The sequence below is a fragment of the Olea europaea genome, chromosome 6 (genome assembly GCF_002742605.1).
Source record: "Olea europaea var. sylvestris chromosome 6, O_europaea_v1, whole genome shotgun sequence".
NCBI classification, from domain to species: domain Eukaryota; kingdom Viridiplantae; phylum Streptophyta; class Magnoliopsida; order Lamiales; family Oleaceae; genus Olea; species Olea europaea.
This window is the reverse complement of record NC_036242.1, coordinates 12,695,553-12,719,796: the sequence shown is the minus strand read 5'-3', so window position 1 is coordinate 12,719,796 and position 24,244 is coordinate 12,695,553. Positions and strand designations below refer to the sequence as shown.

The 24,244-nt window shown below is 34.1% G+C and overlaps 3 protein-coding genes across 6 annotated transcripts; all 3 read left to right on the top strand.

The window, feature by feature from the left end:
• Positions 1-520: 520 nt before the first annotated feature.
• On the top strand, positions 521-4,984 carry LOC111395882 (OBERON-like protein). Of its 4 annotated transcripts, none has more exons than XM_023022085.1 (4): positions 547-770; positions 1,043-1,083; positions 1,575-2,709; positions 4,145-4,984. In XM_023022085.1, the coding sequence occupies exons 3-4, from the start codon at positions 1,575-1,577 to the stop codon at positions 4,762-4,764; spliced, it is 1,755 nt and encodes a 584-aa protein (XP_022877853.1). In that variant the 5' UTR covers positions 547-770; positions 1,043-1,083; the 3' UTR covers positions 4,765-4,984. The 4 variants fall into 4 exon arrangements, with proteins under 4 accessions (XP_022877851.1, XP_022877853.1, XP_022877852.1 ...); XM_023022084.1 differs by having other exon boundaries at positions 603-770; positions 1,564-2,709; XM_023022083.1 differs by lacking the exon at positions 1,043-1,083 and having other exon boundaries at positions 521-770.
• A 10,419-nt stretch (positions 4,985-15,403) lies between these two features.
• Positions 15,404-17,336, top strand: LOC111395881 (CASP-like protein 2B1). Its single transcript, XM_023022081.1, has 3 exons — positions 15,404-15,901; positions 15,989-16,121; positions 16,947-17,336. Exons 1-3 carry the CDS (start codon positions 15,675-15,677, stop codon positions 17,196-17,198), a joined length of 612 nt encoding a protein of 203 aa, XP_022877849.1. The 5' UTR covers positions 15,404-15,674; the 3' UTR covers positions 17,199-17,336.
• Positions 17,337-19,999: 2,663 nt separating this feature from the next.
• On the top strand, positions 20,000-24,238 carry LOC111395880 (protein NAR1-like). The gene is made up of 11 exons (XM_023022080.1): positions 20,000-20,286; positions 20,819-20,901; positions 21,131-21,284; positions 21,418-21,604; positions 21,751-21,877; positions 22,353-22,509; positions 22,593-22,642; positions 22,723-22,894; positions 23,202-23,328; positions 23,453-23,544; positions 24,064-24,238. Exons 1-11 carry the CDS (start codon positions 20,200-20,202, stop codon positions 24,214-24,216), a joined length of 1,389 nt encoding a protein of 462 aa, XP_022877848.1. The 5' UTR covers positions 20,000-20,199; the 3' UTR covers positions 24,217-24,238.
• Positions 24,239-24,244: the final 6 nt, after the last annotated feature.

Here is a 24,244-nt window from a genome sequence, read left to right as displayed (position 1 = left end):
AGGTCCATAATCATTACCTCAACCTGCATTTTTCAAAAGGCAAACTTATCCCAAGTAAAACAAAGCCTACCGATCGAAGCAGAAAACAACAATGTTTATAAAGCACATAAAATAATATCAATGTTTCCTTCAAAGTGTCATCCTAAACAAAGTTTTTGTACAGTACTCAACAAGACTACTCAAAGTGGCGACCTGGGCACATCCACTTTTGCGAGAACATCATTAAGCTTTTGATTTTTATTTTTCCTTAAAAAAATAGGAAAAGAAAACATGTGTAAGTGGATTGTGTCGGTTCACTAGCAATTTTAGATTTTAAATTATAATCGAACCGACCCATTATGGTTTTATTTAAAAATAAAATCAAAACAAACCAATTAATTGTGTCAAGTTGACTCTGTTCGAGTGAATTGGTTTGGCTGATTTTTTATTTATTTTGTCCAAATTTATTTAAAATTGAAATACAGACTAATTCTTTGCAGAAATGGGACCAAACGTATGCATATAGGGGCGTAAATAGAAATCAAAAAGTCAACCACGCGGGGAAGAGAAACGTTGCTATGTGGGACCCGGCAATACCAACAACTTGCCAATCCGGTCTTCATCTCATCACTAACTTTCTATTTCATCGTGGCTCCTCTGCAGGTCCAAACGTTAGACCAAAGACTTCCATCCTCCATCAAATGCCTTGGTAAGCTAGGGTTTGTAGCAGGAGGAAAAGGGTTAAAAAAGGGTCAGTCAATTTCAAGATTTATTCAAATTCTCTCTTCAAGGTAAAAAATATTCTCCCTTTTTAAAATTGTTTAGGATAGTTTCGTTTTATTTGAAGATATGCTGGTAGTTGAATTCTGTTCATCGATGCTAGATCTAGTTCTGTGAAACGATTGACCGAATTCCGGTCTTTGGCTTTGGTTTGCTTTTTCTTAATCTATGAGCTTTATACTTTCTGGATTTTTTTTGTTTGTTTTATAGTTGTGTTATGTTGTTCCTAGCTGGTTAGTAATTTATTTTTTCTTTTTCTTTTTTTTTTCCCCAAATTTGACAGGAAGGAGATTTATACATTAACATTGCAGTAAACAAATTTAGGTTTGATATATTATTTTTCTTCGCCAAGCTTAAAGTTCTGAAATTTACTTAATTGTTTGCTAAATTGCGCCTTCAATTTTTGCTTTCTTGAAATCTTAAAGCAAATATAGTATATTTGACTTTTGCTTTTGGAGGGTTAAATTATTTATTTTTGGTGCCTCAGTAATAGCAGCCCTTCGATTTTTATTGAACATATCCTTTCGTATTTGGAGGATGGTTTTCTTATGTTTTTAGTGAAACATGCTATATTTGTTCTAAATGAAGTTGATTTTGATGATTAAAAGAAGTTGTTATAAATTTTTCTTTCCACAGCTATTATTGTGACAGCAAATGCTCTTTTTCCTCCTTGGGCTGTGGCTAACTTTTTAGTTGAAGTTTTAGATTACTGGTTTAATTAGAAGGCAAACAATTGAGTTGATGATCACCTTAATTTATAGTTAATCGAGTAGACTTTGATCTTTACTCCTCAAATCCATTAAGGGTATTTCCAGATGGGGACATCTTCGGGATCTCATTTCAATCACCAGTCCTCAATGCTACCCCCACGGCAACAGCCAAGGCCTGGAGGACTGCAGACATCGCTCTCGCTAGTCTCACCAGATGCATGTGGATCTCCAAATTTTCAGGAACGTGGCTCAAATTCTGATCAGGTCCGTGAATCCCCATCAGAAAGTGCTAGTTCGCGGGAAACGTGGCCCGCTGCAGATGCTTTAGTAGCAAAGAAATTGGAGAAAGAGAAGGAAAGAGAGAATGGTTTTGCTGAACATTCTGTTGTTCGGCGCATTTCAAGCTCCGATAAGATGTCTCTGCAAGATCTGGCCAGAGAAAGGGTCGATATTGTAGCAGAAAGAATGCAGAATCTTCCTGATGAGTTCCTGGATAAGTTTAAAAATGAGCTTCGGTCATTTCTTGAAGGATTGGGTGATTCTCAGCAAAGAGAAGAGTTTCTTTTTCTGCAGAAGCTAGTTCAAAGTAGGGGTGATTTGACAGATAAAACTCTAATTCTGGCACACAGGGTTCATTTAGAAATTTTAGTTGCTATAAAGACTGGAATCCAGGCATTTTTGCACCCTAGTGTCAGTCTCTCTCAAGCTTCTCTTATTGACATTTTCTTATACAAGAGGTGCAGAAACATAGCATGTGGAAGCGCACTGCCAGCAGAGGACTGTACCTGTGAAATGTGCTCTAAGAGAAATGGTTTCTGTAACCTGTGCATGTGTGTGATCTGCCTCAAATTTGATTTTGAGGTGAACACGTGTAGATGGATTGGTTGTGATCAGTGTTCTCATTGGACTCACACAGATTGTGCCATCCGGAATGGTCAGATTGGTATGGGCTCTTGTGTTAAGAATGGAGCTAACACAGCAGAAATGCTATTCAGATGCCGAGCTTGCAGTAGGACATCTGAGTTGTTAGGTTGGGTGAAAGATATCTTCCAGCATTGTGCACCGAGCTGGGATAGAGAAGCTTTGATTAGAGAACTTGACTATGTAAGTAGAATTTTCCGCGGGAGTGAGGATCCAAGGGGCAGGAAATTGTACTGGAAGTGTGAGGAACTCATTGAAAATCTGAAAAGTGGGATGGCAGAACCCATGGCCTGTAAAGTTATTTTAATGTTCTTTCAAGGTAAGCTTTATTCACCATCGCCTTTTTGGCTACATTGATTACTTTGACTTCTTTATGTGGGCAACATGAAAGTGAAAACAAGCATCTGTATCCGCCTTTTGGTTGCTTGGCCACAACACATATTTCGTATTCAATTATAGTAGCTTCTTTCAGAATATTCTTTCACAACCTGATTCGGGCTAAGTAATTTTTACAGAAATATTGATCCAATAGCCTCATTGAATAAATTTGAAAGTACTAGGCACTTTTAATTCGAACATTTTTTTTGCCAAAAGTATTTTTGATCACCTACTTATTTTGCAATATCCCCTGGTGAGTGAGATTGCCTTTCCCCCCTCTAATTATTTGAATAATTACAGAATGGATTTCAGTTGCTGACTTTGATGGGCTTGAATTATCCACTTTTAGATTCTTTCTTTCACAAATTTCTGGTATTGCTGAAAAATTAATGGCCTCCAATGTATAGAGACTGATTAGAAGCTAATTGATGATGGAAAAGAAGCTAAATATGTAAGTCTAAGTCACGTAAATCTTCTTCTAGGGAGTGGTATTCCTTCCACCATTCACTGTTTCTCCCGCTGATGGATGCTCTTTGTAGGCATTTATAATTATATATATATATATATATAATTTTTTTTTCCCCTTTTATGTGACTATGGATAGAAAGTGTAGGTCAAATTGGCAATGACCCGTAGGCCATTGTGTGGTGGATGAATTGTCATGGTCATGGTGCTGGCTAAAAGTTCTATAGTGAGTACGAGGTAGCATACTCTTTAACTTTGATCACTTGAAGGGGAAACAAGATGCACTGAGAGAAACATGTACTTGGAGTGCTACACCTCTCAAATTTTCCATCTTGTATACTTGTGTTTGAGGAACACAGTCCATATTTTGCAGTTTTTTTTTTTTTTTTTGAATGCCTTTAGTAGCTTTTCTTTAATGAGGACATCCTTGGAAAAAGGAAATTTACTAAAACAAAATGCAGTTCTAAGGTTCATGTTAAGGGAATTAGTGTTTGTTTTGAGTGTGAACTATTTTTGAAACAATGAATACTAGTATGAATTACATTAAATCAAACTACTTGAGACAAATACTTGCATCCACTTGTGAAGTGTAATTTTAGGCGTATGTTTGTCTTACTATGTTGCTTGAACCCCAACCATGGGCAGGTCTATGATAGGGCAATTACTCTGTTCATATTGTAAAACTGTATGGCCATTTCTTTATCTTTGGAATGTGAATTCCTGTTTGAAATACAATTATTATTGTTATTATTATTCAGGAAAGTAAGCAGTTTTATCTAAAACTCTATGATTCTCGGAGAATTTTCACTAGTGATGAGATCTGTGAGGAGTAATTTTTTTTCTCTGAATAGCTTGTAGAATTTTCTTTTGTGGTTTTCTCGAGCCATTCTAACAGTTTGTTTACTTTACAGAGCTTGAGGCTGACAAGAATCAAGAGAGTGATGAAGGAGGCCGGATGATATCTCCACAGGAAGCATTCAACAACATAGCTGATGTAGTGCAGGAAGCTGTCAGAAAAATGGAAATGGTAGCAGAGGAGAAGGTGCGGATGGTTGAAAAAGCCCGCTTGGCTGTAGACGCTTGTGAGCAAGAGCTCAAGGATAAAGCTAGGGAAGTTGCTGCATTAAAGATGGAAAGGCAGAGAAAGAAGATACAAATTGATGAGCTTGAAAGCATTGTAAGGCTTAAGCAGGCTGAGGCTGATATGTTTGAGCTGAAGGCTAATGAAGCTCGGCGAGAAGCTCAGAGGTTGCAAAGAATTGCACTTGCCAAGACAGAGAAGTCGGAAGAGGATTATGCTAGCAGGTATCTCAAACAGAGATTGCACGAGGCCGAAGCTGAGAAGCAATACTTATTTGAAAAGATTAAGCTTCAGGAGAGTTCGAGGGCATCACAGAGCAGTGCAGGAACAAGTGACCCTTCCCAGATGATGTACAGCAAAATTCAAGACCTGCTCAAGAACATGTACAATGGTACCTCGAAGGCTGAGGGCCAATCAAGTGACCTTCACTCTCTTGGTGCAATTCCGTGAGTCTTGTCAACCAGTACATTAAATTTTTAGTTTATGACTTGGGTATGAAACTTCTCATTTGCAGTGTGAATTGTTGTTGAAGTTTAGAAATCAAGCTTGTGGAAAGTCTGGAAGCAAGTTATTTTTATGTTTTAATGTATTTGTGGATGTAGTTTTGAGCATCCTCTGTACTCTGGTTTCTTTTCTTCTACTTCATAATTGTGCTGTTCTTCGCTCTTCAGCTTCTGTATTATATACCAGATGCCGTGATTGTCAAGAAAGCATATGATATCGATTGAACGCTGCAGAAATTTCTAGTAGAAAGTTCCAACTGACCATGATTGTCAAGAAAAATCCAAAATTTCCATTCTATTGCCAATGTTTGTCTTATGCTTATTCTCGTGGTAAGGTTCTTCTTGGTGACCATAACAGGATAAGATATGCACTTCGAGTAAATCGTGCACTGATTCTGGCAACGAGTTTTCCACTTTTGGTTCAAGTCGTCATATTTTAAGATTTGACGGTGTTTTGCGCCGATGAAGAACTGAAAATTGCTCATATGAAGTTTAGATGGATAATTTGAGGATTGGTGCATAGCGAATGCAAATTATAATGCAATTTATAGCTACACTACACCACGAAACAGAATGGAAAAATATAAAGTAAGGAGGGATGAAAGATAAATCTTCACCGTCACCTTGTAAAAAGAGGACCATATTTATGCACGAGCAGAGCCATGGTCCTGAAAATGGAATCAAAAGTCAAACAGACTCGGGGGATAATTGGGTAGTGCAGACTACTTGTTTTTTCCTATAAAAAGGGACCATTTTGAAATTTATGCCTATGTGAGATTTTAGCAACTAATAATGGATCTAATGACCCCGTTTAATCCCCATTAATTTTCATTCTATTATATTTCATTTTTCTCTCTCCTATTTTCAATCACACAATCTTCCATGAAATAAATTTACATGTAAATCAAAAAAATTTCCTTCTTTTCAACCACTCATTTTTCAAAAAAATACAATTCCACTCATTTTTCATTTCTACAAAATGGGGGCCAAACATGAACAATATCAGTAGTGTTGAATAGTAATCTAGGTGTTAGCATATCATATGCTCACCATAAATTCTTGTATTTAATTAAATCTATAATTTGATTACACAAGTGCCACCACTTGAGCTGGTGTTGAATATCAATAAGGTTGAATAGCATTACTCTATTGGGTATTCAATTAAAATTTAATTGCATTGGATAAATATTTTTTAAAAAGTTGAAGATTGTTTCATGAACTTCGAAATGACGAACTTGACTTCAAGACATGTCAAAATGTCTTTTTCTTTTCGACATTATTTGTCCTCATCAAACTTGTGTATGGAAAAAATATATATGGTCCTACGGTGGAATGAAACCTAATAAGTTGTCGAACGGCGGCCCGAATTTCGAAGATTGAAAGAAACTTATATTTAAAGGTGGAAATTACACGGACATAGTTTTTTAAAGATTACAATTCAAAAATCAGGTAGCAATGCTATATTTTAATAATAATAATAATAATATATTATAAAATTAAATTATACACCAGCCTTTAATCCACCCAAAATCAAATTTAATCCCAATTTCGTCTCTCTCTCTAACCTATCCTCACTCTCCCTTCTCTCTACTTTCTCTCTCTATCATTTCGACTTTACACTCTCTCTTTCTACCATTTCTCCTCTACTCTCTCTGGAAGCAGGAAGCAAAAATTAATTTCTAAAATCCAGCTTTCCCAATTTTTCGATTAGGGCTTAGATCGTCGATGCGGTAATTTTGTGGTGGTTTGACGACAGTTTATGTGGTGGTTTTTGGTAATATTTGTAGTGGTTTTTTGAGATGGTTTTGTGGTAGTTTTTAAGGCCTTTTGTGGTGGTTTTTGAGGTAGTTTGTGGTGGTGGTGGTGGTGGTGGTGGTGGTGGTGGTGGTGGTTGCATGTTTAAAGAGTGTATGTCAAATGCTGTGTTGATATTTGTTGGTGATGCTTGTAATGGTGATAGGTTATAGGTCACACGTTATCGTGTATTGGTCACATATATATTCACAGGTCATAGATCAAATATAATTGGTTACAAATCAAGTTTGTACGTCACAAGTCACACTTTAAAGGTTACAAATCATACTGTATAGGTCATAGATTAATGGTCACCACGTGTGGGCCATAGATCAACGTCCACAAGTCATAGGTCACTATGAGTAGGTCAACGATTTATTAAAATTAATTACAGATCAATATCCATAGGTCACAGATTAATGTCCACATGTCACAGGTCAATTGAAATTGATTGTAGATCAATGTTCATAGGGTCATAGGTCATATGTCAAGGTGCATAGATCACAAATTCAAGAGATCTCTACTCACACATCATTGATATCTCCGACCACAGTTCTCCGAAATTGGTCACAAATTCAATTTATCAAATTTCGATGGTGAGAATTGAAGTTATTTATTTTGGTGAGTACTCTGTAAATTTCATTAGGGTTGTTTTTTAATTTCTAATTTAAAAAAAAATAGATTTAAATTACACCAACACTACTCAGTCGTCGAGAATGCTTGTCAATATTAATCAATAGTTGTTATGTTTCTCCCTCTATCTTTACTATCTCAGTTGACGATGCTCAATACCGTTGAGCGACGATTAGTTTGCCCCTGAAGAAGTCATCGACGATCTGTAGATTCTATGGACGTTGATAACTATGAGGGTGGATGCCGAGAACGGGTGTGCGAGAGTGGGGATGAGGTGGGAATGGAGGTTTGGTGGAGTAGATATATTAATTGAATTTAATAGTAATTTTATTTAAAATTAAAATATTGAATTAACACCCGACTTTTGAAATTTTAAACTTAATCTCTGGAAATTAAACTGGTGCATAATTAATACTTGATATATGAATTCTTCCCTATTTAAAGTTCATATTTTGTAATATTGTAACTGATCCATTTCTTCAATCAATGTGGTCCAACGTTCTTCAATTTTTTCAATAACTTACCCATTAGTTAGACAATCAAAATCGGTAACTAAAACCATAACTAGATGGGTTTGGCTATATATATATATATATAGATGGGTTTGGTCCTTAAACTCCACTACTTAAAATGCATTATACATCATCAATTTTAAAGTATTGAGAGTTTGGAAGTGTCATTACCTGAAACAAAGAGGAGGGCTTCTAGGACAATGCCAACGGCCGGAGGTATGAATTCGATCTACGAGTTTTCATTTTTTTCAATTCAATTTGTTTCTGCATAACTATTTTAGTTTCTGTGTAATTTTAAACTTGAGATTTGCAAGGAGGAAGGTTGAATTTGAGTAGGTTGGAGCCGGGTCGATTTCAACCCACTGGAGGTTGAAGATGATCGTGGAAGTTTTTGTCTTTTTCCTGTCATTTCTAGAGAAGGAGGCCACTTAATGATAAGCATTTTTTATTGGGCTTTGAATGGATAGGCATTATGCATGATAAGCATATTTTCTTTTGGCATGACTTTTCATTAATTGGGCCATTTTGAAATTTATGAGTAATCAGTTATTGGCCCATTTGAAAATCATAAGAAATTAATTATTGGAAAGAATATATAACTAAGAGATTAAGTATTATCTATTTCAAAATTAAGAACAAATATTTCAAATTTTGAAAATCAGATATTTATTAAAATTCATTTATGATTTATTAAATATATTTTATTCAAAACTAAGAACAAATATTTCAAATTATATATTTTATTAATTAAATATATTAAAGTCACAGATCTATATAATTTAGTCACAAAGTAACGATTTAGTTACATAATATTTTTCTGTCACAAATCAAAATTTTTATATGTCACAATTCAAAAATTTTAAGTCACAATTTGTTTATCAATTACAAATCAAAAATTTATAAGTCACAATTTATTTATCGGTCACAAATCACAAATATCATAAGTCGCAACTTATTATACAATCACAAATTATCAAATTATCGATCATAAATTAACAATTTTTTAGGTCACACATTGCCCTTGTTTGAGCCCCATTTTTCAATCAAAATACATTTTTCAATAGTGATTTGACATCATTCTAACTACACATTTTTCAATAAAATAATATTATAAGCAAATAAAAAACTTTTCCTTATTTTTTAACCACACATTTCTCATCAATATACTATTCAAAAATTCATTTTCTTCACAAAAATGGGGCTCAAACAAGGGCATTATTTCTTAATCACAGTTTAACCAATTTAACAGTAACAGTCAATCAAGTAATTTGTGACCACTACCAATACTTGCGACTATCATCTCACCATTACCTCTAGGAGCACCACCACCACGAAACAACCCCGCACCCCTACCACCTCACAACAATCTGTTAACACCACTACACATCGCCAAAGTCATCACCATCGCACATAGCACATTGCGCCCCATCATATACAGTACTACACCACCGTCGCACGTACACCCACACCCACACCCACACCCAACAACCGCACCACCATCATATCCACAATCGCACCCATAGTAACACAGTCGCACACACACCACCACAGCTGCATGCACATACACATCCACACCCAACCACCGCACCACCATCGCATCCACAGCACCATACAGCAACACAACTGCACAAACACCACCATAGCCACACACCACCATCGTGATCTAGACTACTGCAACCACCATCTAGGCTGCTATAGGCGCTATCTGCAGTGCAACCACTGCACACCAATAACGTCGCTACAGATCACCATCGCACAACACCGTATGCATAGAACACCATCGCCGCATGACCAATGATTTCATCCTCTTTTTTTTTTTTTTTATCACACACATAGATCACCATTGTGCAATAAGTAGATTGACTCTAAAATGATGAGCGGCATTGGTGCCATGCTAGTGCTCATGATAACGACAAAAGAGATGAGAGGTAGAGAGAGAATGAATTTGGGGGAAATGAACTGGGGTAGAGGTAGGTAGGTTTGGTTTATAAATTAATTTAATTTAATAATATTATTATTAATATTGAATTATCATATGATTTTTGTATAAACAAACTTTCATTAGCAATTTTTAAAAGTAGGCTTCCACGTAATTTTCACTTAAGGTGTGTTTGATTATATTTATTTTCTATGGAATATATTAGTTTTTCATCTAAATTCCTACTTTCGGCGTTTGATTGTTATTTTTTTCATTGAAAATATGCCTAATTTTCTTTGTTTTTAAAGAAAATATTTTCTTTGGGGGGATGTGGTTTTTTTCCTCAAAACAAGTAAACATTTTCTTTTCTAGGTAATATTTTTCAAGACATTCAAATACACACTTAATTATTGGGGGCATATACTTGGTTTGTTGGGCACATATGTGTTTATTGGGCCAATTAATTCTTAGACGCCTGTATTTGTATTCAGGATAATATTTTGCATATGTTAATTATTTATGTTTAGAATAATGTATGCAATTTAATTTTAGGGTTAATTAAATTATGTAAAGTTATCATATTTAGTTTGCATGTGCTTATTACATTTTAAATTATTCCATGCAATTTTAAAGAAGCTAAATTTTATACAATTTGTAATGCTTATGAGAATATTTTGTGCATAATCATAACATGTTAATTCAAATTATGCTATTAAAATTATTCTCATATTGAGTTAATTGTTTATACATAAAAAGATAATGTCTAGTGACTATATAGTTTTATTTATTTAAGGATTAGTAGACAACTTCTTTAATTAAATAAAAATTATATATTAAGATGAGGATCAGATAAGAATTAAGGACATTATATTGCAATAAATTATACTTAATATAATGAATTTTATCCAACAAGAATTTTTGTTGTATTTATATAATTAATTAAAATAAAATATCAAATTATTCAAAATATGCCCACATGAATTATGAATAAGTACATAATTTGATATTATAAAGTTTACTTTGGGATAGAATATTAAATTGTTTTCATTATAAACTTAAATATGAATTAAGTGCATAATTTGATAATTCTATTATAAGGAATAATAGAATATGCTGGAATTAAAAATTTAGCCCATGGGCAATTTATATGTCATTAAATTCAATTTTAGCATGATTAACATTGGTAAACCATGCAATCTGTTCAATTAAGCCTCAATTTTAACATTATGCGGCTCCACAACCTGCTAATTTCTCTGAAATTCTTCGCGATGTTCCCGAATTAAAGGGCAATAACCACAAAGTATGGAATGAGAGAATTCTTCTTTATTTAGCGTGGATGAATATTGATTATACTATTAGAAAAGACGAACCACCTAAAATTATCAAAGCTAGCACTGCAGCAGACATCATGCTTTATAAAATGGGAGCAATTTAATCGTCTCAATGTGATGTTCATAAAGATTAAAATTTTCGCTGGTATACGTGGTTCCATCAATCAACATGACAAGGTCCCGGACTTGATAAAGGTCATTGATGATCAATTCGTCACTTCAGATAAGGCATTAGCAAGCACCTTTATAATAAAGTTCTCATTCTTAAAGCTCACCGGTGTGAAAGGTGTGTGCGAGCACATCATGCAAATGAGAGACATGAAGGCTCAACTTAAGAAACTCGAGGTTGAGTTGTTTGAATCCTTCATTGTGCACTACACCTTAAATACTCTCCCATAACAGTATGGACTCTTTAAAATCTTGTACAACACACATAAAGATAAGGTCAAGAAATGAATTAATGACTATGCGTATTCAAGAAGAATGGAGACTAATAATGGAACAATGTGAAAATGTAATTTTGACCACAACTTGTGGAAAAGGGAAGGCTTAAGTCAATTAGAAGGGGAAAAGGTAAATTACCACCCAAGATGATATCAAGAAAGAGGCTAAATGTTACCTCTTTAAGAAAAAGGGCACATGAAAAGATTGTGCCAAATTAAGAAATGGCTTAATGATAAGGTAATCCAATCTCGTTTGTTTGTTATGAATCTAATATGGTTAATGTAAATATTAACGCCTGGTGGATTGACTCTAGATCTACAATCCATATTGCAACTCCTTGCAGGGTATGCAAAATCTAAGGAAGCCAATAGGAAGTTAGCAAGATATCATATTCGGAAACAAGATGGGTTCACATGTGGAGGCTATAGGAACATGCATTTTAACTTTAAGTAGTGGCTTTGTTTTAAAATTAGATAGGACCTTTTATATTCCAAGCTTTTTATGAAACTTGATTTCTATTTTCAGATTTGTACTATTGGGATATTCCTTTAATTTTTCAAACACGTTACTCAGCTTATTATATAATTTTGATTGTCTTGGGAATGATATTTTGATTGATGGTCTTTATCGTATTAGTTCACAAAAAAATATCGCTTATTTTCCAATGCATGTTTACATTGACACTAAACGGTGTAATATTAATAAAGACTCCTCTATATTGTGGCATCAGAGTTGGAACATATCTCCATAGATAGAATTAAAAGATTAGTAAATGATGGAGTACTTAGTACTCTAGATTTCACTTATTTTTGACATATGTGTGGACTGTATTAAGGAAAAACAAGCCAACAAGTCCAAGAAATGTGCCAACATGAGTTATATGTAGTCCAGGCATGGACTCAAATGGTTAGAAATATTTCATCACCTTTTATTGATGATCACTCACGATATTTGTATCTCTACTTGCTTCATAATAAGAGCGAAGAATTGGATGTTTTAAAACTTTTAAGGTTGAAGTAGAGAAGTAATGTGAAAACAGATTAAGATCGTAAGATTAGATAGAGGCGGAAAATACTACGGTAAATATACGAAGGATGGACAAACACCTGGTTTATTCGCTAAGTTTCTTCAAGAGCATAGGATAGTTGCCCAATACACCATACCTGGTTCACCAGACCATAATGATATGGTAGAAAGAAAAAATAAAACATTATTGGACATGTGCGGAGCATGCTTAATAGCTCCAATCTTCCTAAATCCTTATGGACTGAAGCACTTAAGACAATAGTGTATACATTAAATTGAGTTCCAACTAAGGCTGTCCTAAAGAGACTGTTTGAATTGTTGGAAAGGTTGTAAATCGAGTTTGCAACATATTTGCGTTTGGGGATGCCTGTTTGAAGTGAGGATCTATAATCCACAAAGAAAGAAGTTGGACCAAGGAACATTAGTGGATATGTCATTGAATACGCTGAAAGGTCTAAAGGATATAGATTTTATTGTCAATTCCACAAATCACAATACTAGGATTTTGGAATCAAGAAACGCTAAGTTTCTTGAGAATGACTTGATAAGTTGGAGCAATCAAACTAGGAACAAAATTCTTGAGTATGATCCTTAGAATCTCAACCTTTCTCTTCAAATGACAAATTAGTCATAGCTCACAGCACCTCTCAAGTATAAACAGGTGCCGAACAACCAATCATTGAAATTCTATAAGCTACTGACAACGTTCAAGTAGATTAGGTGATTCAAGATATACCAGAACCTTTTGAACAAATAGTTGAACCACAAGCTTCTCAAGAAGATAACAGTGCAACATTAAAAAGATCTATTAGAACAAAAAGGTCAACAATTCCTAGTAATTATGAAGTGTATCTACAAGAACCTAATCACATTATTGGAGTCGAAAACGATCCCGAGTTATTTTCACAGTTCATGAGTTGTAAACTATTAGAATTAGGATACAATGCCATGAAGGAATAAATGAGTTCTATGCAGAGTAATAGAGTCTGGGATCTTATTAAGTTGGCTAGGGGTGCCAAAGCTATTGGCAGTAAATGTGTCTTTAAAACTAAAAAAGACTCACTGGACAATATTGAAAGATATAAGGCGAGACTTGTTGCCAAGATATTCACTCAAAAGAAGGGACTCGATTGTATGGAGACCTTCTCTCTGATATCTAAAAAAGATTCTCTACGCATTATTTTGACATTAGTAACCCAGTTTAACCTTGAATTACAACAAATGGATGTAAAAATAGCACTTTTCAATGGTAATTTAGAGGAGGGGTTTATATAAAACAACCTAAAGTTTTTACAGAAGGCAGAAGAACGAGTTTAGGATTTAGAAAGGGAAGGAATGAAGTAACACGATAATAACATATCAAATTTCGGAAATTTATATTTAAAATATAATATAGAATAAAATAAAAAATAAGTTTTGAAGTTTCCACCATTTTGCCATCCCTAAACAAATGGAAGACACAAAACATAGCTATCTACTTTAAAACTAGGGTAATTAGCACAAAACGTCCCTACCTTTCGTTTTTTGACGGATTACACCCTCATCTTTACCTTTTTTTTTTTGCACAAAACGTTATTCTATCAACTCTCCGTTAAAATACTCCGTTAAATCAAAGGGTAATTAGCACAAAAGATTCCCACCTTTCAATATTATTGTGCAAAACGTCCATACATTTTATTTTTGGCATAATTAGCACAAAAGGTCCCTACCTTTCAATGTTATTGTGAAAAAGGTCTCAACCTTTCTTTTTTAGCATTTTCACCTCTACCTTTCACCTTTCATTGCGCAAAAGGTCATTTTCATCCATTTTTTCAATAAAATTACGATTTTACCTTCCTATTCAAATAAAACAAAAAGAAAAGATAAATTATCAACTGCAACCATAGTTCTTAAATTTTTAAAAAATTACAAAGAAATTATAAATTCTCAACCACCACCACTTTCACAACCTATCAAGCTGTCAACTATAAATCCACATAACATTACCTTTCAGCCACCATGCCCACTGGACTCTACCACCGTAAATGTGGTTGTTTCGGACAGATTGGTGACCAATACTATGGAGAAGGATATTGAGGAGAGTGAGGCGAGGCTGGTGATGGTGGAGTCCGATAGGTGCTGTGGTCGAAAGGTGGTGTTATATGGATTTATAGGTGGTGACTTGGTGGGGTTGTGAAAGTGGCGGTAGTGAAGAATTTAGGACTTATCTGTAATGTTTTGAAAGATTTAGGACTATAATTACAATTAATTATTTATTTTTCTTTTCTTTTTTTTTTGTTTTATTTGAATAGGAGGGTTAAATCGTCATTTTATTGAAAAAATAGATGAAAGGGACCTTTTGCGCAATGAAAGGCGAAAGGTAGGGGTGAAAATACTAAAAAATGAAAAGTATGGACGTTTTATACAATAACATTGAAAGGTAGGAACATTTTGTGCTAATTATGCCAAAAAAATGAAAAGTATGGACGTTTTTCACAATAATATTGAAAGGTAGGGACCTTTTGTGCTAATTATCCTTTGATTTAACGGAGCATTTTAACAGGGAGTTGACAAAATGATGTTTTGCACAAAAAAGGGGAAAGGTGAAGGTGTAATCCACCAAAAAATGAAAGATAGGGAGGTTTTCCACAAAAACATCGAAAGATAGGGACGTTTTGTGCTAATTACCCTTAAAACTATATTAACTAACAAATGCAACTAAATTTCTTTATCAACGCTTTGCCAAATCTCTTTTGCCTTCGTTTCAATTGTCCAATATGTCACACTTGAATATTGATAATTGACACCACTAATCTCTGTGTCTCCATTGTCATTTTCACCACACAAGAGGGGATGGGTAATCATAATTCTTCTTAAATGTGAGAATTAATGCACTCTATACCTCTTATCTCTCTCTTTTTTGGAACAAGAAACCATTGCCCATTCCTAGAAATCTTAGGCCTTAGTTCTTTAATGCAATCTCAGTTGACAGGTTTCCTTGCATTCAATGATGAACGTTTGATAAAATTGTGGCCTCTAAATTTCAATACATAGTGAGCTAAAAAAATACAAACCCAAACACTTGGCAGCCGTACAAAGATAAGTGAATTAAATTTTTGCTGCGTTTCTATTTAAGAGGTGGGGTGTGTTAGGTGAACTTCGTCCAGTTCATTAGTTCTTGTGTCTTCTTCATCCTGAGTTATTGGAAACAAGAGTAAAAATGAGTAGTTATCTTGGTGTAGGTGTGAGTCCTGGAAATGTTCCTGTTTATCATGGGAGCAATTTGAAGGTAATTGACAGGAGAGTGAGGCTTGCTGAACTGATTTTAAGGTGTTTGATATGTGGTCTATCTATACTTTCTGCTGTTCTTATCGGGACTGACTCTCAAGTTAGAGAGATTTTTTCGATTCAGAAGAAGGCTAAATTCACAGACATGAAAGCCCTTGTGTAAGATTTTTTCTTCTCTTGTTGAAATTCTGAGAAAGAAAGCTCCCCAAATTTAATCTTGTTCTTGACGTGCTTTTGATTATGCAGTTTCTTGGTAATAGCCAATGGGTTAGCTGCGGCCTACTCACTGGTCCAAGTTCTGAGGTGCGTTTTGGGTATGATTAGAGGAAGTGTGCTGTTCAACAAGCCCTTAGCTTGGGTCATTTTCTCCGGTGATCAGGTAACTACTCAAAGGGCATGTTTAGTAATTAGTATTGAGGTGAACTTGACAGTAAAAGTGACGAGAGTTTAGATTTTATTACTTCAGTACTGTATTAGTTCTATCCATTCTACCAAATATCGTATAAAGATTTTACTGCTGTAAAAATGACTTGATTTTGAGCATTTAACCAGTCATGCATAAGTGGAATTTTGTTCAAGAAACACTTTTGATCCGTATTTGAGTTTTAATTAAAGCTGATTTCTGTATGGCATCTGCCTCTGGACTATTGAGGGGCTTCCATCTGAACTTAACTAACCAGCATAATTTGTAACAACCCGGGCCTTCTTGCCCAAGCCGTTAGCTCATATATCCTGTCTGCTTTAGGAGAGCATGCGCCCATCTTATTCTCATGGATTGATCTTAGAAACCAATCAAGTTCCGGGAAAAAATCTCACTATTGTATTCGTCTAGAAGAAAAACAAAAATAGGATTTCTTTGGGTCTCCAGGTTCAATCAAGACCATCCCTCTAATTAGAGGAATCCCAATACCAATTAAGCAACTTTCCACCCCAAACCAGAGGTACCTTTACTATTTTTCTTTTGTCCATGATCTGCATTTTCCATTTAGTCATATCTGATGGCAAGAAATCAAAAGAACATGAAAAATCTCTTCAACCGTATCAAGTAATGCAAGTATCATAATCTGTGATGTATACTATTCATCAAACTGTACTAATTATCTTCGATTCCCATCATTCAGATCATTCTTTTTATGTTTAGCCTAAACATATCAAGTTTGATAATCTTATAGTCGAAAGTGCTTAAGTTGGTTCACTTGTGCAGATAATGGCCTACTTGACTCTAGCAGCAGTGGCAGCCGCTGCTCAGTCTGGTGTTTTTGCCAAGCTTGGGCAGACGGAACTTCAATGGATGAAGATTTGCAACATGTATTTGAAATTCTGCAACCAAGTCGGGGAAGGCATAGCCGGTGCACTAGTTGTAAGCATCGCTATGGTCTTCCTCTCTGCTATTTCCGCGTTTAGTCTGTTCCGTCTGTATGGAGATAACAAAGGAAAGAACAATGAAAGCTGGTAAATTTCGTCGTACATTACCAGTCCTATCAAGTTTTTCACTTTCCCTTAGACTCGAAGTTGTGTAACTTGTTCCATATATGTGAAAGACGATGACCCTTTTGTTTGTATAATAAAAGGAGTTTCTCTTTGTGTTGATGCATCTGAATTAAGTATGAATCCTGTTAAGTAACCTCTGATTAAAACAAGCAGTGTAACTTATTTAATCTAAAGTAATGAAAATACTAGGAAGAATCAGGGAAAAATTCTCACTTTAAGGTTTCCTTAATTGTGAAGAGAGACATCCCATGTTCTTGCATTAATCTTGAGTCGTTTGTAAATTCTAATGAAATAGCAACTCTACTACTATGGCATGTTTGTTGAGCTCGATTTGACGGATAGGACAATATTAAAAAAAACAAAATGTTAAAAGTTTGTCGTTATGTCTTCAAGTTGTATTTAATACTCGAAAATATCAAAGTTGTAATTAATACTTGAAATGTTTGATTTTCATGAAGGATTATTCATGTGTTGATTTTGTGTTCTTCTAAAAACACAAATACCTTTACAAAATACGATTTTATTAGACGAATTGATGTTTTGGCAATGTGACGACAAAATTAATGAGGGCTTTGTAAGTCACATCATATTTTATCGTACAAATAAATAATTTTTTAACGTATATCTGCAACATTTTTTCCAAACTGTTTAGGTCATGACTTCATGGACCAAAAAAAGTGTCACCCTATTCAATTTTTTCTTATTATATACAAGTAAATAACGCATATCAACATTATCCAACGCAGTTTAGTTTATCACTTCAAGTTTTTTGTAGGTCTGCCACTTGTCTTTCTATTAAAGATATAGAAACAATGATGCTAGAAGTGAAATATGATTGACAACGTGGTTGACAAAGTGGTCAAGTAGCGACCTCCTATTGAAGAGGCGTCTCGCCAAGTGGCGGCCCCCTATTAGCACTTGACATTTTTGTCAATCATGTTGTACAAGATATTATATAAATCGAATAATTCATATAGAAAACCTTCTAGATTAGTTGATTTTAATGAAAAATAAGGCAACATGATATGTATCACAAAAATTCTGCATATGCAGAACACTGTTTCACAGAAATTGGCCAGAAATTTCACATTGTGCGATCCCCATATTATGATAAAAAAATGCAAAAAAATCACCCACCCTCCTGCTATTGTTTCTGTGCGTACAGTGCTATTCTATGTATCGTAGATAAAATAAGGTAATATAAAACGTAATCCTTGAAAAACAATATAACCTAAATAGTGATCCCCTAAAATATAGATTTTCAATGAAAAACTGAAATGCACGTTTTTTACATGTCATGTTACTTTTTGTGATTAAGAAAAGGTAACAAGTTTTGACATCTCAGTACTATTTAAATTTTTGTTCTAAAGTAGGGTATTTTGGAAAACTTGTCAATGTTGAACGTGTGTTGCTTTATTATGAAATACCTTATAAGTTATGTAAAAATAATATTTAAATATACGTGAATTTTAATTAATTTATAATTAATACCATGAAACATATATGTGACAATAAATGTTAAATCATTTATTTAATTTTCAATTAAGTAAAAATGGATGTTAATTAGCATACATGGATATTAATAATGAAATGCATTCTTGAATGTGAAATTTCAAATTAACTTATAATTAGAATTAATAACATTAAAACGCATAAAATGAATATGAATATTAATTAGATGAATTTGAATGTTAATTAGTCGGGAATTAATAATAGAAAATTCATAAATTAATGAAAGGAAAATGAACATGTCAAATGTACATGTACATTGATGGTAACTAAATGGTTAAATAAATTAATATATGTTGAAAAATAAAAAGCAATGTATTATTAAAATAATTGAATTATAATAGGGTTAAAATAATACAAATATTTATTCTTACTTGATATGATGTTTAATATATTATAAATTTTCTAACAAATTATTGAATTGGGCTAAGCCCAACAAAATTTGTTAGGGCATCAAGAGCTAGAAAATAAAGCCCAAAAGAGGCTATGAAAATAATATATAAAGAAAAAGAAAAGTTCAAACTCTAGGAAATTAGGAACAGTTCAAGTCATATTTTTTGTCGATGCATTCTGAAGAAAAAATAAAAAAGAAAGGAAAAAGAATTAAAAAAAAATATCAAATATATAAATATAACGAGACACTGGTCGGATGAGATGGGCCGAACCAAGGCTGCTCATCCCTTACGCATACAAGCTCTGCTTGCTCGATGGAAAAGTCGAACTCGACTCATCACAAACTGGGCTCGATTTGGTCTTTTATGCCTGTAGGCCTCATGGTTAGGTCAAACCGCCCACGAGTCATGACCCTATTTATTTTAAAGAATTCTTTTTTAAAAAAATTCAAAATAAAACAAATCTAACTCATGGGCTCAAAACGAGCCGCTCGTAAAAAAGGATATCCAGCTCTGTCTATGCTCTTTTCAAATCGAATTCGAGCCATCAATAATCTAGTCGCGAGGTGCGAAGCTCGCCAATTGCTCGATTTGTCGGCCACCCCCCAGACAATAGGAGACAATAATCAGCATTTGTTTGTCAATCATTATACCACATTATTTTTCTACAATACTCATTTTCAGTCACACATTTTTCGTTAAAATAATATTATATATAAATAAAAAAATTATTCTTTTTAATCACACATTTCACATCAATCATTATTGTATAATATACTTTTTAAAATTAAAGGCGTCAATAAGAGGAAAGGAAAAATAAAATAAAATATTTGTATATATATATTTGACGTTTGGTTCATTCATAAGCTGGTGCCGTCATTGGGTAGATACAATTCTACACGGCCTCCGATCGTGTTCAAATTCCCCTATTCTTCTCCCCTATCAAATTAGAATTTTCAAATCCCAAAAATTTGTGAATCTTCAATAATTTATTTTCCCTAAGTTTGAAGCTTTATAATTGTAATTCGCCACATACCCGTTTGTACATCTTTACATATAGGGATAATGTCGGAGAAATTCTCGGCGACGCTTAGAATTGGGGACTTGAATGATTATATAGCACCGTCTCAAGGTTGCGTTATTAAAAAAGAGGTAATAGCTGTTTTTTTTTCAGCTAGGGTTGTTATGTTAGAATTTGATTTCTTGTTTCTTCTTGATTACTGTTCGGTTCTGTTTTCGCACTTTCTGCTAATAGCGTTTACTTGCAGTTTTTCGAGTTCTTCATTTGCATCTAATTTAGATAGAATAGTGAATTGTATTTTTTAGTCATTTCGGATTATGTTGTTTTTTACTCAAAATGCAATCAAAATTGTGAGTTTTGAAGCCCTTCTAATTTGTTTAGAATTTATTATTTGATGATGTGATCAACAGCGTATTATTTTTCAGCTTCAGCCAAGTCCAGATTTAGGCATTTTCACTTTTTCATAATAAGGAAAAAAAATAAAGAATAAAAAAAATAAAAAGGCTCCGAAGAAGGCTCAGGTAGAGTATAAGCTTTGAACTTCTTTCGTGGGGAGAATTGCATATTCTCCATTTGTTTGAAAGACTTTACCTTTATCTTTTGTGACTTGTGATGGTTCGCTCTTTTTATCTTAATAATCATGTTTTGGTTACTCTTAAACAGGGTGCTGGGAAAGTTAAAACGACTCCTAAAGAAGTGCAAAATGAATCTGTGAAGATCTCGCTCAAAGATTGCTTAGCATGCAGGTCTAGTAAAATACCCCACTCCATTATACCGTTCTGTTTTTCTGATCTGAAATAGATAGATATTTAACTCTCTGAAATATAGTTCAAGCTAGATGCTTTACATACTATAACTGAATACATAATTATTACAATTATTTAATTCGTCTTGATTTTCATTCTGAATCATGATTTGGAAATTATTAAATATGACCTGGTAGTGGAGTAACTGATACTAATGATTATCATGCAGTGGGTGTATAACATCAGCTGAAACTGTCATGCTTGAGAAGCAAAGCTTTGACGAGTTTCTTTCTAACCTTAAAAAAGGAAAAGCTGTTATTGTCTCCCTTTCTCCCCAGTCTAGAGCATCTATTGCTGTTCATTTTGGTCTTTCTTCCCTCCAAGTAAGAAGTTACATAAAGACCATATGGTTTCTACTATTTAATAATCGTTGTTCTCTGCAAAATACATGAAATGTTGGTCTTTCAACTATGTACTTGTACTTCCTGAAGTTACCTAATGTTTAATTATTTTCAGGTCTTGTCAAAGCTCACAACATTCTTTAAGTCCTTAGGAGTGAAAGCCGTATTTGATACCAGCAGCAGTCGAGATTTAACACTTATTGAATCTTGTAATGAATTTATAACACGCTATAAACAAAGCAATTCTACCAATGACGTGAAATCCAAATCGGCTTTTCCCATGATTTCTTCAGCATGTCCAGGTATACATCTCCCTTTCTGCAATAATTAGATAATAACACGAATTGTTGTACCTTGACTAGATAAAGGCCTGTACTTTTGCTTCCTGAAGCTTGAAGAGCTTTATGATTTGTATCTGAGTTTCTTATGATGCTTTCTGAATTTGCAGGTTGGATATGCTATGCAGAAAAAACACTTGGATCCTACATACTTCCATATATTTCTTCAGTGAAAAGCCCCCAGCAAATAATTGGAGCTGTCATTAAGAACCACATATGCCAAAAACTATGTCTGAGGTTATAAATCATCTTTGTTAATGTGCCAAACATTTTATTATGATTTCAAGCATATTCCGTGGATGTCACACTTCTATCTTGATGTTGGGTTCAATAGCATACTAAGTGCAGTAGCAGAGAAGGAGCTTGAAATCATTAATTAGAAATATAAATGTGTTCATTTTGAGAGGGAGCTTGAATCATTAATTAGAAATATAAATGTGTTCATTTTGAGAGGGAGCTTGAATCATTAATTAGAAATATAAATGTGTTCATTTTGAGAGGGAGCTTGAATCATTAATTAGAAATATAAATGTGTTAATTTATTTGTAGTGTATATGAGGTTGAGCACATTGGTCAATTATGTAATGTGAGGAGATTTATTTTGTCTACAGCAGAATTAGGCTTCAGGGATAAGTAGCTTTTGTCCCTTATAACTGCTTGATTAGAAGAGTACTAAATTTTGACGATGTGGATAAATTTTATTTCTGGGCAGAGCAGAAGAGATATATCATGTGACTGTGATGCCTTGTTATGACAAAAAGCTTGAGGCTGTTCGGGACGACTTTGTGTTCCAAGTAGATTCTGAAGGTGAAAGAATTACAGAGGTGGATTCTGTGTTGACAACTGGAGAGGTTTTAGATTTGATTCAGGTAATATTCAGTATGGTAATGTGCATGTGTATTATTTTTTATTTTGTAGTATTCTTAAATTTTCATGTTGTTAATTTTTGCAGTCTAAATCGGTCGATTTTACAACCTTGGACGAATCTCCGGTGGATAAATTGTAAGAAAATGTACTGTTTCTAGATTACTATAATTACATTGGATTTCCAGTGACAAGCAAAAAAATATTGTTTTCTGCAGATTGTCAAATGTAGATGAAGAAGGCCGCATTTATGGTGTTCGTGGGGGCTCGGGGGGTTACGCAGACACTGTATTCCGTCATGCTGCAAGAATGCTTTTTGGGAAAGAATTTGGAGGTCCTCTCCAGTTTAAGACTATAAGGAACTCAGATTTTCAGGAAGTTACTCTTGAAGTAAGTTTCGTCCATCCTTGTGTTGGCAGTGTTGATGAGCACATGGTAGGGAGTTTCAAGTCTAGTTTTGAAAGTAGCTCCATCTTGACCCCTGATAAATGGATGCCATCTTTGATCTTTTAGACTTTTACTATTACTCTCGTTGCCTCTGCTGCGTGACTCTCAAAATTGTTATCTACTCTTTACTTCACTTACCTACCTTTTTAACTATTGAGTCATCCAAGAAACAGCTCATAGGAAAGGATATTTCCTATATAAATGTTATTTTTGTATTGTTAATTAATTTTTTCTGATAATCTAAGTGCAGGTCGAGGGTAAAACTGTCTTGAAATTTGCACAGTGTTATGGATTCAGAAACCTGATAAACATTGTTACAAAAATTAAAACTGGAAAGTGCAACTATCATTTCTTGGAGATTATGGCATGTCCTTCAGGTATTATTGGTTTACTAGATCATGTCCACGTGCACTGATGGTCATTCATTTGAAGTATTGCCTGTTCCTTAAAAAATCATACAAGCTCTAATGTATATACGTGTCCCTTCCCTGTGAGCAACAGGATGTCTGAATGGTGGAGGTCAAATCAAGCCTAAGCCTGGGCAGTCTGCAAAAGATTTGATTCAGTTATTGGAAAATACGTATTCAGAAAATGTAAGTCAGTGTGGTTTTTTACTATGGGCTTCTTCACTTCGGGCGATTTTGTTTAATAACGGCCCAGTTTAGGGAACCTTGACTTGTTGTATATAGTGTTAATGTGTGACGGATGGAGGAAAAAAAATCATGTTGTCAACTGCATAAGAGGAAAAAATATAGAAGAATAAAGAATAAAATCAGCATTATTTCAGTGTCTGAACAATATTTGTCTTGTTTTGCCATTTTTTTCCTTTTATATTGTCACTACGTTAATATATATATATATATATAAGTTCGACAGTGTCTTTATCCTTGATGGTCTTTGTAATTTTCAGGAGTAGTCTCATTAAAACTTAACAAAATCAGTATTATGTTCCTCATATTTGGTGTGAACGGATATTTTTCTTTTTTTACCACATTTTATCATATCACAATTTGCAAGTAGTGCCGTTATCCTTGATTGTTGATAAAATTTGCAGATTACCCTTAAAGAAACTTTTGGAATGTTTTATTGTTTAATATTCTCTAATATTTTAGGTACTGGTAGCCGATCCTTTTGAAAATCCCCTTACCAAAAGCCTCTATAACGAGTGGCTTGAGCAACCTGGTTCAGAGAAAGCAAAGAGACATTTGCTCACAGAATATCACCCTGTTGTAAAAAGCATTTCTTCACAGTTGCAGAACTGGTGAGAAACGTATCTTCTTCCGATAATCATCT